General features: G+C 43.8%; 1 protein-coding gene across 2 annotated transcripts in view; it reads left to right on the top strand.

The window, feature by feature from the left end:
- unc5b (unc-5 netrin receptor B) overlaps positions 1-14,097 on the top strand; it is a 61,093-nt gene that overhangs the window by 30,114 nt on the left and 16,882 nt on the right. For both annotated transcript variants that reach the window (XM_049600915.1, XM_049600914.1), the window contains exons 2-4: positions 11,918-12,148; positions 12,440-12,583; positions 12,996-13,099. In XM_049600915.1, the coding sequence (XP_049456872.1) occupies positions 11,918-12,148; positions 12,440-12,583; positions 12,996-13,099 (479 nt within the window). The remainder of the gene's footprint in view (positions 1-11,917; positions 12,149-12,439; positions 12,584-12,995; positions 13,100-14,097) is intronic.

The raw sequence follows: 14,097 nt of genomic DNA, 5'->3' as shown, positions 1-14,097 counted from the left end.
TACAAACACGCCCGCCCTGCCTCTCACACACACTGTTTGAATGTAGTGTGGGTCCATGTGAAACAGCCACAAAATTCGGCAGTATTCACCCAGTTATCAGTAAAAAACACTGCTGACTGTCACTCTGTTATTGGGTCTTATTTATTGTCTGGAACCCTGCAGTTAGATAACATGTTTACATGTGTGTCTGTGTGTTTCTTCCCCTGGCATACCCTCCAACAGAGCTGATTAAGTGTCATTATAGCCAACCACCGAGGGCTTATAGGAAAAAAGAGACAGAAGGTGAGTCCTTTAGTAAAGGGCAAGTCACACTTTATTTACAATTAGAGGGTTGTAGGGCAACACACCTTGAAGCTAAGAGTGTGGGATAACAGTCTATTTATGAGCTGATCTGTAAATTGGTTCTTGCAAACCTCTTCATTTGCTGTGTGTGCACATATGTGTGTGTGTATATGTGTGTTATCATGTCCTCAGGCTTACTCTCTCTCTCCCCCTGCCACCCGGACATGTTGGATGGACAAGCGAAGCATTTCTGTCACTCTGTGTCTCCATCACCCGCTCGGCCTTCCCCCTCTGCCAATCTGCTTTCCAGTCTCCTGTCACCTCCCGCTTTCTCTCTCACACACACAAACACATACACACCAAGAGACGCACACCTTTTCTATCCCTTTCCCTTTCAGTGGCTCACATAGATTTCATCTTTCCTACTCACTTGCATTTGCTTGCACACGCGCCTTGCACAATCAGTTACATGCTCAGGCTCGTATCTCGATGAAACAGAGGAGGTTTCACACCCCACAGAAATAGCCACTCTGCAGACACCCTCATTCACATGACGGAACCAATCAAAGGTGTGACATTTCCACAGCTATGGTGAACTGCCAACAAGTTGCAGCTCGCGAGCACCATAACAAACAGGATTATGTATATTATGTGATTCCTAGTTGACGATATTTGGTTAGAATTGGGTTTTTTTTTTGTTTGTTTGGTTATAGGGAAAAATAAAAAGCAACTTTCACAACAGGTGTTTGTGTCCTGCTGGTTTCAAAGTCGTCAAATAAAAAAGTTGGTCCAGGATATGTTAACCTAGCATAGTACACACTCAAGAGAAGGAGAGCAGCTAGCTAGCACAGCTTAGTCATAAGTGAAAGCAAGACCACAGAAAGCATGTTGTATGTAACACATATAAAAAAATATATATATAAAAGTAAAAATAAAACTTAAAGACTTAGGAGGCTAACACACCTTGGACCTGTTGCTGTACAGGACACACAGAGATGAAACTAAACCTCCCTACTCCTTGTGATGGGAATTTCCCTTGACAAAATTCCTCCATTCCAAAAACCGTGCATCATCACCAAACAGACATCACTTTCTCTATATGATAAAATTAAATATGTATTGAAACAGACACTGATACAATTACAAAACTTAAACTAAAATGTATGTAACTTGTTTATGAATATGATTTCATTAATTTACAAGATATATGTCGTCATGTCGACTATGGTTTCAACAAAACAAGCCTATTACAATTCATTAAGCATATTCACACATTAATAGATATAAACAACAATAAAATGTCAGCACAAATGTAGCACTTATTCTGTTAATGTTGTGCATGAAGTAATGGACAACAAACACTTTTCCCAGAGTTCGTAAACGACTCAGCTGCATTCCATTGTTTGTTCTTGGCACTCCACTAAGGCGCCATGACTGATGGGTAATCTTGCTTGTCAACCTCTAGTAAACAACACTGCCTAAAAACACAAGGTATCACACAGATGGGTGTAGCTTTGCAGAACAGCAGTGCACACTTCAGCGAGCTCTGTGAGCTGTTAGGAGAAGTTTGCCAGAAAGGTATGTCTTGGTCAAAAGTCATGGTTGGGGTTAAAATGAATAGATTCCTACCAGAAAGAGCTTTCTGGCAAAAAGTGCGCGAGGCAAACATCTCTCCCATGTGTGCTCCATAACTGTCTCAGCCCTGCTCAGCCTGTGCTCTGAGTGCATGTTCATAAGTTTTCCACGATGGAGGGTGAGTTGCATCAGAACTGGTTAAATAATAGGCCCATTTAGGCTGGGCATCTGTTGATGTGAGATACCCCCACCCCCCCCAATCCGAGTAGATTTTTGTTGTTGGACATAATTTAGTTCATCTAAATGTCAATACATTTTAGCACTATACTTTACAGTATAACGTTATGATAGTCAGTTCAAGAATTTATTAGCAGTCAGATTAAAGTCATTTTAAAATCTGCAGGGAGGTCTAGTTGCGGTTGAAGCATTGCCAGCAGCACAAATAGCAAAAATGTGAGTATGTCTTTGTTAATCAATGCTAACAAAAAATAAAAAGTAATTTCTGTTTTAAGTTACAGCTAAGTATGAGGTCCCTTGTAGGTTCAGTCTTGGGGTTAAGGCAAAGATTAGGTGAATAAACAACTTTTTGGTTACAGTTTTGCTATCTTATCCTACAAGTAACAACATGATCCAATGCGGGCCGACGAGAATGCACATCAGGCACACAACACTCTGTGTAATGCAGGACATAAGGCACAGCCCCCAGGTGAAACTGTTTTTAGGTAGTCCCTCTAGAGATCAGGCCCCCAGGCTTTGAAGCCAGTTTTCACTGTGGCCAAACAGTGGAATTACAACTTCTGGCTCTGTCACGTGATGCCATTGGGTCCAAAAAGACTTTTTCCCATAGACTTATAATTATGAAAGAGATGTCTGTTAATCACTACATACCTTTTTTGGATGCCACAACCCTGCAGAAGAACTTGTTTCACTATCCCGATTTGATTCATTCAGTCCGATAACACTTTGAAAGTCTAGAGCCACAGGAATAAATAATTTTATCCATTTAAGTTAGCAGAGTGCTAAACCAGAAGTTAGCCACTCAGCTTGCAAAAGTCTGTGTTTCACTTGCTCCATGAGTCCAACGATGCGGGAGATCGGGGTAATAATTTTACACCTGGGGAGCGAATTTGCATTTCCTAGGATAGCAAAGGAATGACCCATCCTACACTCCTTATGATTAGCAAGTACTCGTTGCCTTTTCCTTTTTATTTTTTTTTAATTTCACAGTAATTAGTAGCTAGTTACTAAAATGGACAGGCAGAGGGTACTTGCTTTTGCTGTGGTTGAGGGTGAGAGGCTGTCAGCAAATAGTTTGTTGGGCACAGGGAAACAGAGATCTGTGTGGGTACAAGAGACCCTAATAAAGAGAGTGGATCATGGGGAGTACCACCAAATGGTCCAGGACCTTTGCCTCCATGATGACCGTTTTCAAGACATATTCCTGGCAAACTGCTGTCTGTTGTCAGGCCGTATAGCTCTGGGTATCCAGCAACTGCTACCACCAGTTTCCCCTCTATTGTTTACCAACTGTAAACATGTTGCAGTGTCCACCACAGAAGGCCCGCCTCTCAAATCCTCCAAATGGACAATGGGGAAAAAAGATGACGACATAAGCGATGATGTGGATGCGCTTTTCCACTCTGAGTTGAAGTTTTTTCAACTTGAGCAGTTCAGAGTGCTCTGACAAAACACCAGGTGCCTAGAGCGCAGAAACACAAGGCGTGTTGCAACGCAAAAAGCTTCATTCTCATTAAAAGCAATTACACAAAGCCGCCTCCAGCTGCTGAAACATTTTCTGTGTGATGAGGACCTAAGGCAGGCCATTCCTTTGCTAGCTAAGGAAACAAATTCGCACTGGGGAAGTCAAACCATTTTAGCTGAGCAACTTCTATAAATGGACGGGGATCCTCCTCAAAAGCTGTATCTAGTTCTCTTTGTACATCCATGCTGGTGAACTGAAGAACCGTTGTTCAGTTCTTCCCTGTACAATTTCACAGTTCCCTTTGAACTGAGCAGTTTTTGTTCCCTACAGTTTAGAATCTTACACAACATAGTTGAATACCCTCTGCAGTCCACTTCACAGGGACCTACTAGGCGATCCCAGTGCCCCCTGATATTGTTCTTTTTATCTGACTGTGGGCAAAATTGAAAGTGAGTGTATTTCTCAAATATCAGACCTTTCCTTTGGTCTTATAATAACAAAAAAAATGTCAATGTTGCTAGACAGAGAGGGAAGAAAACTTAACGAGCTACAGGCAGGAAAAGAAGGTAAGAATCAAGGAGGACCTGAAGAGGAATGTGTGTGCCTGCCCGTCTCAGAGATGAAGTCTGTTAGTTAGAGAGTCACCATGGTGAGTACAAAGAAACAGGCTCCAGAGCCATGTGGAGCCGCCGCAGGTGCACATCTTGGTGGTAGTATCAAAATATCCAAACAAGAACTTTCAAGGCCAATGTGTGCAGGGCTTTATGAGAGAGAGCACACGGAGTTGGATCTGTGTCGCTCTTAGCAGGACGTCAATTTCTGCTTCCTGCCTCCTGTTGCCTCACAGCTACCATGATGAAATGAAAATAATGGCATGTCCGTTAGTCACTGGTGAATCAACGACATTTCCTATTAAAAGACGACCGATTTCCCCCTGTGTCTGCGCTCGAAAGAGCTGCTTATGCTGCAAGTGTTTGTGCGAGTGTGTGTGTGCTCAGTCAGATGGGTGAACTGCACGACTCCTCACACCCCGTCTGCCTTTGTTGATGTGAGAAGTGATGCTGTGTCGCTCCAACCTGCACTCATGTCGCCTCATGCCCTGCCTGATGCCAACACACACACACACACACACACACACACACACACACACACACACTGAGACAGTCCCACTCACACATTCAGTGATTTTTCCGTCAAACCTTTCGCCTAAATCTCGACACTTGCTTTTTCCAGTCTTCGTGTCTCCTCACTTCATTTTTTCCCTCCCTGCTGGTTTCTCCTCTCTGCTCCTGTAGCGAGTTGTTTTCTGGCTGATGAGGAGTAGGTCAGTCTGAATATCAATCACTCAGTGTAATTGTCCTTTAAGGAAGGCAAGGAGAGACTGTCTCCTTCCATCCATCTCTGTCTCTTTCGACCTGCCTCTGCGTGTGTGTGCGTGCCGTGCGTGACTCTACCTCAGGGCTTCCTCGCAAGAATGATGATAATGAGGTAGATTGGGTGAGGATGATGGATACTCTCGGCTCATCAGTGCTACATTATGGCCGCTGATCACTCTATTTATTGGCCTTGTTTCCTCTGTCACCAGCGGTGTTGTCATATTTGACTGGCTGTCCTCACAGCTGTTTGTCCTTAGTGGGCTCAGCTGAGCTTCGTAGCTGTGGGCTATCGTTCTGTCTCTATGCGCGTGTGTTTGCGTTTAAGGCTGTAGGATGTCATTTGAAGTCTAGTGGAGCTGCACAAAGTGCTTTGAATCCAGCAGGCAGGAGGGAAGGAGGAATGGAGTCAGGGGAGGGCCAGAATAAAAGCACTCCCATGTCAGACACCAAACTGGAAAGCGGAAGGGAGGAGGTGGGACACTGTGCTGTTGTTTGTTTGTTTTTGACCTCATAGGATGCCTAAGGAAAAAAAAAAAAGAGAGAGAGAGAGACTCCTGATGCTGCTGGCTGCTTCAAAGTATTCTTCTTCCGATGCTTTATTCTCTCTTGCTGTCTTTCCCCCACTTCTGAGTGCAGTGTTGGGATGGTGAGGGCACTGGAGGGGACAGTAATGACTAACTCTGTAAAGGTAATGATAAAGTACAGACGCTTTAGATTCCACTCTAGCTAGGGGCGCTGGGGCTAAGAAAATTACAGTTGTCCGTGTGTGTGTGTGTGAGAGAGAGAATGAGAGGCATGGGAAAAGAGAGGGTGGAGGAAGATAGAGGGCAGAAAGAACAACAGAGACAGTTTCACAGTCAGGCTGAGACAAAGACAGACATTGCTGTGATTCATTTTCCTTGTCAGTTATTATAGCAGTCCGGTGTTGTGTGTGCGCGTGCGCTCCATCGTCTCCACTTGTCGATTAGTGTCTCTTGACCTGTCTTTGGCCAGCCTTCCTGTCTTCCCGTCTTGTCACCTCTGTCCAGATTCCCTCTATCTCTCTCCCACGCAGCCCTGCCTTCTAGTGTGGCCTCACTCCGCCACTGTCACTCCGACTCTCAGTTACACTATAGTGAAGCTGTGCACTCTGCCAATTGAGCTCCTTCAGCTACACTATTTGAGTTTAGCATACATGAATAAGAGTGGGTGAGAATGTACTGTATAAGCATAGGTTGTCATCTGGTGTCTGGGTCTACGTGCGTGTGTTCCTGCGATTGTGTGCTCTGGAAAAGAATACCCAGAAGCCTGTGTTTGCTTTCTAGCTGTCTGCTGTCTGTCATTAGAGTAATAAAAGACTTGCTGTGCTGCATGACGAGGAGTTCTTGTCTTCCTCCATTCCGCACAAATTGCCGGCTGCTGAGCTCTGATGGATGTTTGTATGCTGGCCCAAAAACACAGGTTCCACTTTAAACCCCCAGCTCCATTATCCCAGAGAGAGACAGGGGGAGAGAAAGAGGCTGTCTGTCTGTCTCCTACCTCTGTCATCCAAAAGTGTTTTAATTAAACTGTGCCTCTCTGCAGGCCCCAGAACACACACACACACACACTGCATGGAGAGTGGTTTATCCAAATACGCAGGGCTCTCCTCCCATTCTGTCTCCGTCTGAACCGCCGTCTCTTTCTGTTTGTCTGTCTCTACCGCCATTCTTCCTCTGCCTTCCTCTCTCTCTCCCCGTGGCCCCCTCTCATCGCGCCTGAAGAGTGACAGGCTGTGTTTTTCAGCCGATGTTTGAACACCGAGCGATCAATGCCGGACAAAGAGAAAGAGCGGGGGTGAGGGGCGGGGAGGGGCAACACAATTGGTTATTGACAGTGAATTCAAAGTCTGAAAGACTGGAGGCGACAGCTTAGTAAGAAGAGAGCGAGGGGATGTGAGGAGAGAAAACAGAGAGGAGAGGATTTGGAGAGAGGCATGACGATAAATGTGATTCACGGTTAAGCATCACTTTGAGATGTGTTAACTTTCATTATTCGCATTTGTTTGTCTTTACCTTCATGTGTGCCTACTTGCAGTATTGTACGTGCTTAATGGCGTGTGGACACCTGGATTGATGTAACCTGTAGAATCACAAACTACAGTGCATGTGTATGTGTGTGTGTGTGGACAGGTTGTATGTCACAATTTTTGACTTTCTACCCTTATCGAAGGAAAGTTTAAGTGTGAAAGGGGGTAGACAGAGAGAGAGGGATGACACATAGTAATGGGCTGCGAGCTGCTATCAAACCTGTGGCCGCTGCGGTGAGGACATTGCCTTTATGCTGTATGCCATACAGTTTTGTGTTCTCACAGTTCCTGTGTGTGTGATTTGGGGATTTTAAAGGGATACTTTGCCAATTTCCAGCCTGCTTTGTGTCATAACAATATGTGCAGTATGTGTAAATGAATAGTGGTAAACTCCCCTCCTTCTTACCAGCGCACAGATCTCCCTACTTATCTCTCAGCTCAAATACGCCTTGTCGTTGCATTTCACATTACCTGGTGGATTTTTGCAGGCTCTAGGTCGGTTGTACAAACTATAGATTGTACTTTTGCATTTTCTTATGCCCATCACCACAGGCACAAAGTGGATTGAGAGAGAGAGACCCAGCCCCTTCCCTCTCACTCTGCTAATCAAATATGAAAGAAGATTCAGTTCAATTCAATTCAGTAGAACTTTATTCATTCCAAAGGAAAGCCTTGTGCCAGAGAATGCTTTTGAATTACAGTAACACTAAGTACACAGTAACCACAATTTAACATTTACAACCAGAACAATCTGCTGGTTCCAGGTCAGGGTCACTCATTTGGCCTAGTTTTAGAACAATATAATAGAGCAACAACAGGAGTATGATAAGAACAAGAGTTACTAAAAATGAACTGAAATGGTGGAAAAAAAACAGACTGCTCTTGATAATCAATGTTATATTGAATATGATATAACAATGAGAAGCATTATTGCACATGACTGAGAAAATGCTACATTGACGAGTGAGCATGATATTGAAGAATAATATTGCGTAAGATGTTGAAAAGTAGTAGTATGCATCATACTAAGTAATATTGCACCTAATGTAGGTGAATATTGCTGTCAGTGTCCTTTGTTTCAGCTCTCCTCTGTTACTGTATTGCCTATTTCTCACCTAAAATGTCTTCAAAAATATATTTTAGTGCACTGTTTGGCTGTAATATGAGAATTTGTGAACAGGAAGTGGGCGCCATACTGTTTTCCTGTATTGTTAAAAATGGGAGCTGAAAATACTGAGATCAAACGGTAAAATTAAGCACTGCTGATCCAAGATTTTTTTCTTTTCATTTATTTGACTCAAGACGATATCACATGTTGTGGAGTACGACCATTACATGCAATAACAGATCAGTGGCACATAGCGCACAAATGTTACTGCACCCACCTCAAATGTTTGCAGAAATGTATTTTAGCTTTCCGACTGCCATGTTGTTTCCTGTGTCAAAACAAACAAGCTTGCCTTACTTCACCCACCAGCAGAGGAGTTTACTGGTCCAGTGCGACGCAATATAATCTGGTAGTTGTAGGTTTTCTACCTCATGAGCAAAAGCAAATCCCACATTCCTTCTTCTGTTTTTTTTTTTTTTTTGGTCATGTAGCACCAATTTCAAAAGTATTTCTGTCTTCGTACTGCATGAACAGCCTAGTGTGTAAAAAGACCATCTTTCCAGCAGTGAGATGCTTCTTTTACATTTGAATTCCCCTGGAAGTTCCAAAGCAGTACATCGTGTGCATCCAGTACAATCACGACCTGTAAATCCACGGCATTCACTGTGTGACCAAAACATTAGTTGGGATGAGGAAGCCAGCAGCTCTGGTGGGATTAACATATGGTGAAACATCGTGTACACCATCTTTGGAAAAGCAGATTTGGGAGTATGAAAGAGCGGTTTCGTCAGTAAAAATAGTCAAAAGGAGTCAGAACATGAAAACAGTATTTCATCATTTTATTTCATCATCTGTCATTTTGATTGGTGGTTGGGTTTTTACTGACATATCCATCAATATAACCACACCAAAAAAAGTGAACATTTCAGTACAAGAAAAATAGTTTTCATTTCTAAAACCAACTCGTTTCCAGAATAAGCATTTCTGCTTTTATGCCACTGTACAGTGCAGGGGGTCTAGGTGGAGTAAAGCATGCAGTAGTGAGGGTTCAGTTTGGGGTCACACGTTAGTGCATAAATGCAGTTGGTGCAAGGTCTTTCTAGTGGAAGTCACTGGAGAAGAACAGGGATGTGTTTGCGGTGGAGACAGGCTGGAGAGAGGCAGAGACAGATTGAGGATGACGGGTCCATCCTGGATGGCTGTTGGGCCTGGAGCAGCTGTTGCCCTTTCTGCCTGTCCTGTGGCCACAGCACTGCCAGGCTCTGAGCTGTGCAGCTTCAGCCTCTTTTATCCTGGCCAGCCCTTTCCTGGTGGAGGAGATTTGGGTCAAAAGATAGCACCATCCCTGTATGTGAAGATGATACAGCCTCTTGAATCCCTGCTGGCCTTGGTTTGAATCTTGCCACAACTTTCTCTCCCACTTTTTTCGTGCTCTGTGTTCTTCTTTGCTTTCCCCTAATGTCTCAGACAGTCTGTCAAGGGGAACAGCGGGATGGGGGGTGGGGAAGCACTCACTTTCCCAAAATAGAAGATGGTATCTCTCTAAGTAGTTTCTCTTGTTCCCTGGTTGTGGAATAACTGATCAGGTTGGGCTCGATATATTTCAAAAACTGAACACTGCAGATTTGTCTGGTTTAGGTCTCATTGTGGGAGAAGTACGTGCATCTTTCTCCACCACTCTTTCTTTATTCACTGAATGTAGTGAATGAGATTAAAAAAAACGTAGCGTCGTGAGACTGCCGTGTAAGAAAAGCACAATTACCCATGAGCTATGCCTTCATGTGTGTGTATTCATCTGCGTGTGCATGTGTCAAGGGAAGAAAGTGCACTGTGCTGGATATACCCATAGCTTTTTGGCATCTCCTGACTGGAGCCGACCCTGCACTCCGCTCCAGTCTTCCATTTAATGCTTATTGAATTCAGATCATTTTTGTAAGCAGGGCAAAGTTTTCTGTTGGAAGGTCGGACCCATTAACAATTTATAAGAACCTGGATTACCTGGAAGGGAAAGTCAGAAAGTGATGACAAGAGTTTGATCGTATATGATGTTGAGACATTGCACAGTAAAAAGAAAGTTCCTGGCACCTGCTGAGAGACTTTTGAAACATACCGTTATAAAGTATATAGTTGCATTTGTATCAGATTATTCTTTATTGCAGAGGCTACTGCAGTCCTGTTTGCAGCTGTTATAAAGGTCTTTTCCAGTTTGCATGTGCTTCAGTGTTTTGCTCAAGTGCACAAGGATACAACGCAGCTGATGGACAGATGGAGGTGTGGCACGGGTTGAGCGTAAATCATAGCCTGCAGCCCTGTAAACAGAGGGATCTGACTGATGCAGAAGTTGTGAGTTCCATGCCAGTACCAGCAGCTGGAAGCATGATGTGTTTGACAGTTTATGTCATAATATCCTTATACATCATTATAGTACTCTTGAAACTACCAAGGCATACCACTTCCATTTATTTAGATCAAAGTCATAAATTTGCCCTGCTGACCCTTTAAATGCACAAAATGATGTAGTACATAGCAAACTTGTCAGAGTTCTGGCACAGGTTTTGATTATCAAGACTGCTCCAAAACTGGATCCGCAATGTACAAAACCGCACCCACTCCACCACCCACAAATATGAACAATTAGTGCAGCAACTCAACCCAATCCGACAATACAAGATCTGCGGAAAACCCAAATTCAAATCATTTCAGTTTAGTTTAAAGGGATCATTTTGGGACATTTCATACATTTGAAACTAAGATAATGTTTTTAAAACAAAGGTAATTAAGGAAATTCAATGGGTTTTTTTTACTTATTCTCATTATATTGAGCAGCACATATCCACAGTTAACGTGCCTGCTGGTAACGCACCTGGATGAAGCGGCTTTCATATTGGCAGCTGGCATAGCTGACAGAGCCAACACACAAAGTCAGCAGTCGGAGGATTAAAACGTCAAAACATTAAATTAAATTATTCTCATTTTATTTTAATATATTTATCATCCAACACCTGCAATCTCACCCACGTGTTTCCCCCCCAGAGCTGCACGCAGAAATAAAGACAAAATACCACCTATTTTTATGGGTCACCCGCTGGGTACCCCACCTGTTGCAGAACTCTGTATATATATCTTAATCTATCTACTGCTATGAAAACTAGTATTACAGCACTGATATACTGCCTGGGATTCACCCATCATTATTCGAGTAACAAGTCAGAGTGAAGAGGTCAGAAATATCGTGTCCTTCCTGCCAGGAGAATCTCTTGGCAGCATTGCCAGGAGGAATGTGTCACATCGAAAATGTCAAGGGATAATGTGCGATCAACAGGACCTATCTGTGGAAGGTCAGCAGCTCTCCTCCCCAGCTGAGAGGCATGGACTCTTCCAGAGAGACCAGAGCAGGAGGCCTGCATTGACCAGATTACCGGCAATACAAGGAGTGCAAAAATGTCACTGTGCCCCTCCATTTACAGTGCAAACTGTCAACACCTTAAATGTCTTCTTGAAATACACTAACATGCCTTAATGTATACCATGAAGCACTGCTGACAGATTTGTTGCTGAAAGCTGGATTGAGACAGGTGTCACACACAGACACACACACACACACACACACACACACACACATATACACCCTCCAGGTGTGTGATGGCTTATTGATCCCCGAGGGACAAATGTGTCATTTTGCTTATTTCTTCCTCAACAGTGAGGTCAGGATCAGCCACAGAGGAACCATAGGAATACTGATGAATCTCTCTGCACTGCTTGAGTGCAACTCAGGTCTCTCCATTGAAGGACAGTCATCTTATCTCTTTTATGTTCTGCATTTTCAGAGAGCACCGACTACAGCGATGCTGAGGTTCTCCCTGACTCCTTCCCGTCAGCACCGGCGGAACCTCTCCCAGAATTCCTACTGGAACCGGAGGACGCTTTCATCGTGAAGAACCGACCGGTCCAGCTGCGGTGCCGGGCGTCACCAGCCACCCAGATCTACTTCAAATGTAACGGGGAATGGGTCAATCAAAACGATCACGTCACCAGAGAAAGCCTGGACCAGGTCACAGGTAACACACACACACACGCACACACACACACACACACACACAGAGGTGTACTGTAAACACAACTACATACTCACATAGTAATGTCACCTTGTATTTCACAGACATAAACATCATACTCAATTACAAACATCATTTTCAACTACATAATCCATTAGCTCCCATAGGACTTTATGTGCACATTAACTGCTTTTGGCTTGCAGCCAATGCATTATTTATATGCACTGTGAAAAAAAATGCCCGACTAATCTGTCCTTCCCTCCCCCCCTCTCTCTTTCTTCCTCTCTCTCACAGGTCTGGTGGTGCGGGAGGTGGACATCTCTGTGTCGAGGACCCAGGTGGAGGAGCTGTTCGGGTTGGAGGACTACTGGTGCCAGTGTGTGGCCTGGAGCTCGGCTGGCACTACCAAGAGCAACCGAGCCTACGTTCGCATTGCATGTCAGTGCCAAGGCTGTGTGTGTGTGTGTGTGTGTGTGTGTGTGTGTGTGTGTGTGAGAGAGAGAGAGAAAAAGATAGGAAAGAAGACAGCAGAAGGGCAAATGTTTCCGACTTTTTGCTTGTCAAACGTGTCAGCTTAAGTATATATGCAAATAAATTTGCTGTGGCTCTCCATCTTAGTCCCCCGTGGTAATGGGTGGCGTCGTATGATTGACACCGTGCATGTTTACGAGGGTAAGAAGGGAAAAACACGTCGCAGTGACAGAGGCTTTTTGGGGGCTTTGCCGGCTGTGTGTGTGTGCATGTGTGTGTATGTGTGTGACAGCAAATGTCAGAAAGATAAACAGGGTGTCAGTGCTGTCACGGGGCAGCCTTCACTAACTGCTGACTACATCTGTGTCACCCTCTGTAGACCTGAGGAAGAACTTTGAGCAGGAGCCGCTGGGGCGGGAGGTGCGACTCGAGCAGGAGGTGCTGCTGCAGTGTCGCCCTCCGGAAGGCATGCCCGCTGCTGAGGTAGACCTCTTCCTCCTCATCCTCACTCTCATTGCTGTGTTTTTATGAGGGGTTAGATTTTTGTTTATGAAACTCAAAGTAAATAGTTCAAGGTCATATAAATTTATATAGCGCTGTATCTCAAGAGAGATAGCAAAGCAAAGATCCAAATAATAAGTCATAGAGCAATGTAAACACACCACAAAAGGCAGCACCGTAAAGGGCGAGCCACTGAAGTCTGAGAGAACAGCAAGAAAAACTCCCTCAAACATGTAACGCTCAGTGATGATATGCTCTGCTCTTTTAGCAATGAAGCTAAAAAGGCTGCACTTTGTGCCATGCTTTAACACTAAGCTGCTTTAACTGCACCCCATTATATCAAACCGTTTTATTTCTCCCATAAAGCAGCAGTGCAACAATATATTAAAAAGAAAACAAATAATTCATAAATGCAGATTTTTATGACTCAAGTAAACATTTATGCTCTCCCAAGCTTTACTATTATTTTTAGTGGCTTAATAATGTTATTGTGTGACGTAAAAAGCACAAAGCATTGGCAGTGGAATTTCAGCCCTGGTTATTTGGTGTGATATCAAGTGCATGAGGAGGATGTCTTAAATTTAAAGTGAGTTTGGTCAAAAGAAGCCTCAAATTATAGTTTTCCCGAGCAAACTAAAAATGATCAAATATTGACATGAATACCACATGTAGCATTGAGATGTGTCCCAATGGCTAAATCCTCCGCAGGTTTATGGTGTTTACTGAAAGGGTCTGTGTGGGGCGTTCTGACTCATGTTTATGCATACGCACCTGTTGATTTGTACAATGATTTATGTGAAGAGTTATCTGCCAAAAGAATTAAAGGAATCCATCATTCAGAATTGCCATAACACAGGGGCAGTAGAGCGCAGCTGAAATCTTGGCTGCCGTGGTAACTTTTTCTATCTTCATTAATTTCATCACTCTGTGCGAAGATATTCTTTTGGCACAGCAAAGTTCTGAGCGGTATGTGTTTGTGT

This window comes from Epinephelus fuscoguttatus, linkage group LG16 (genome assembly GCF_011397635.1).
Source record: "Epinephelus fuscoguttatus linkage group LG16, E.fuscoguttatus.final_Chr_v1".
Lineage (NCBI taxonomy): Eukaryota > Metazoa > Chordata > Actinopteri > Perciformes > Serranidae > Epinephelus > Epinephelus fuscoguttatus.
Note: the sequence above shows the minus strand (reverse complement) of the source record. Positions and strands in the feature narration are given on the sequence as shown.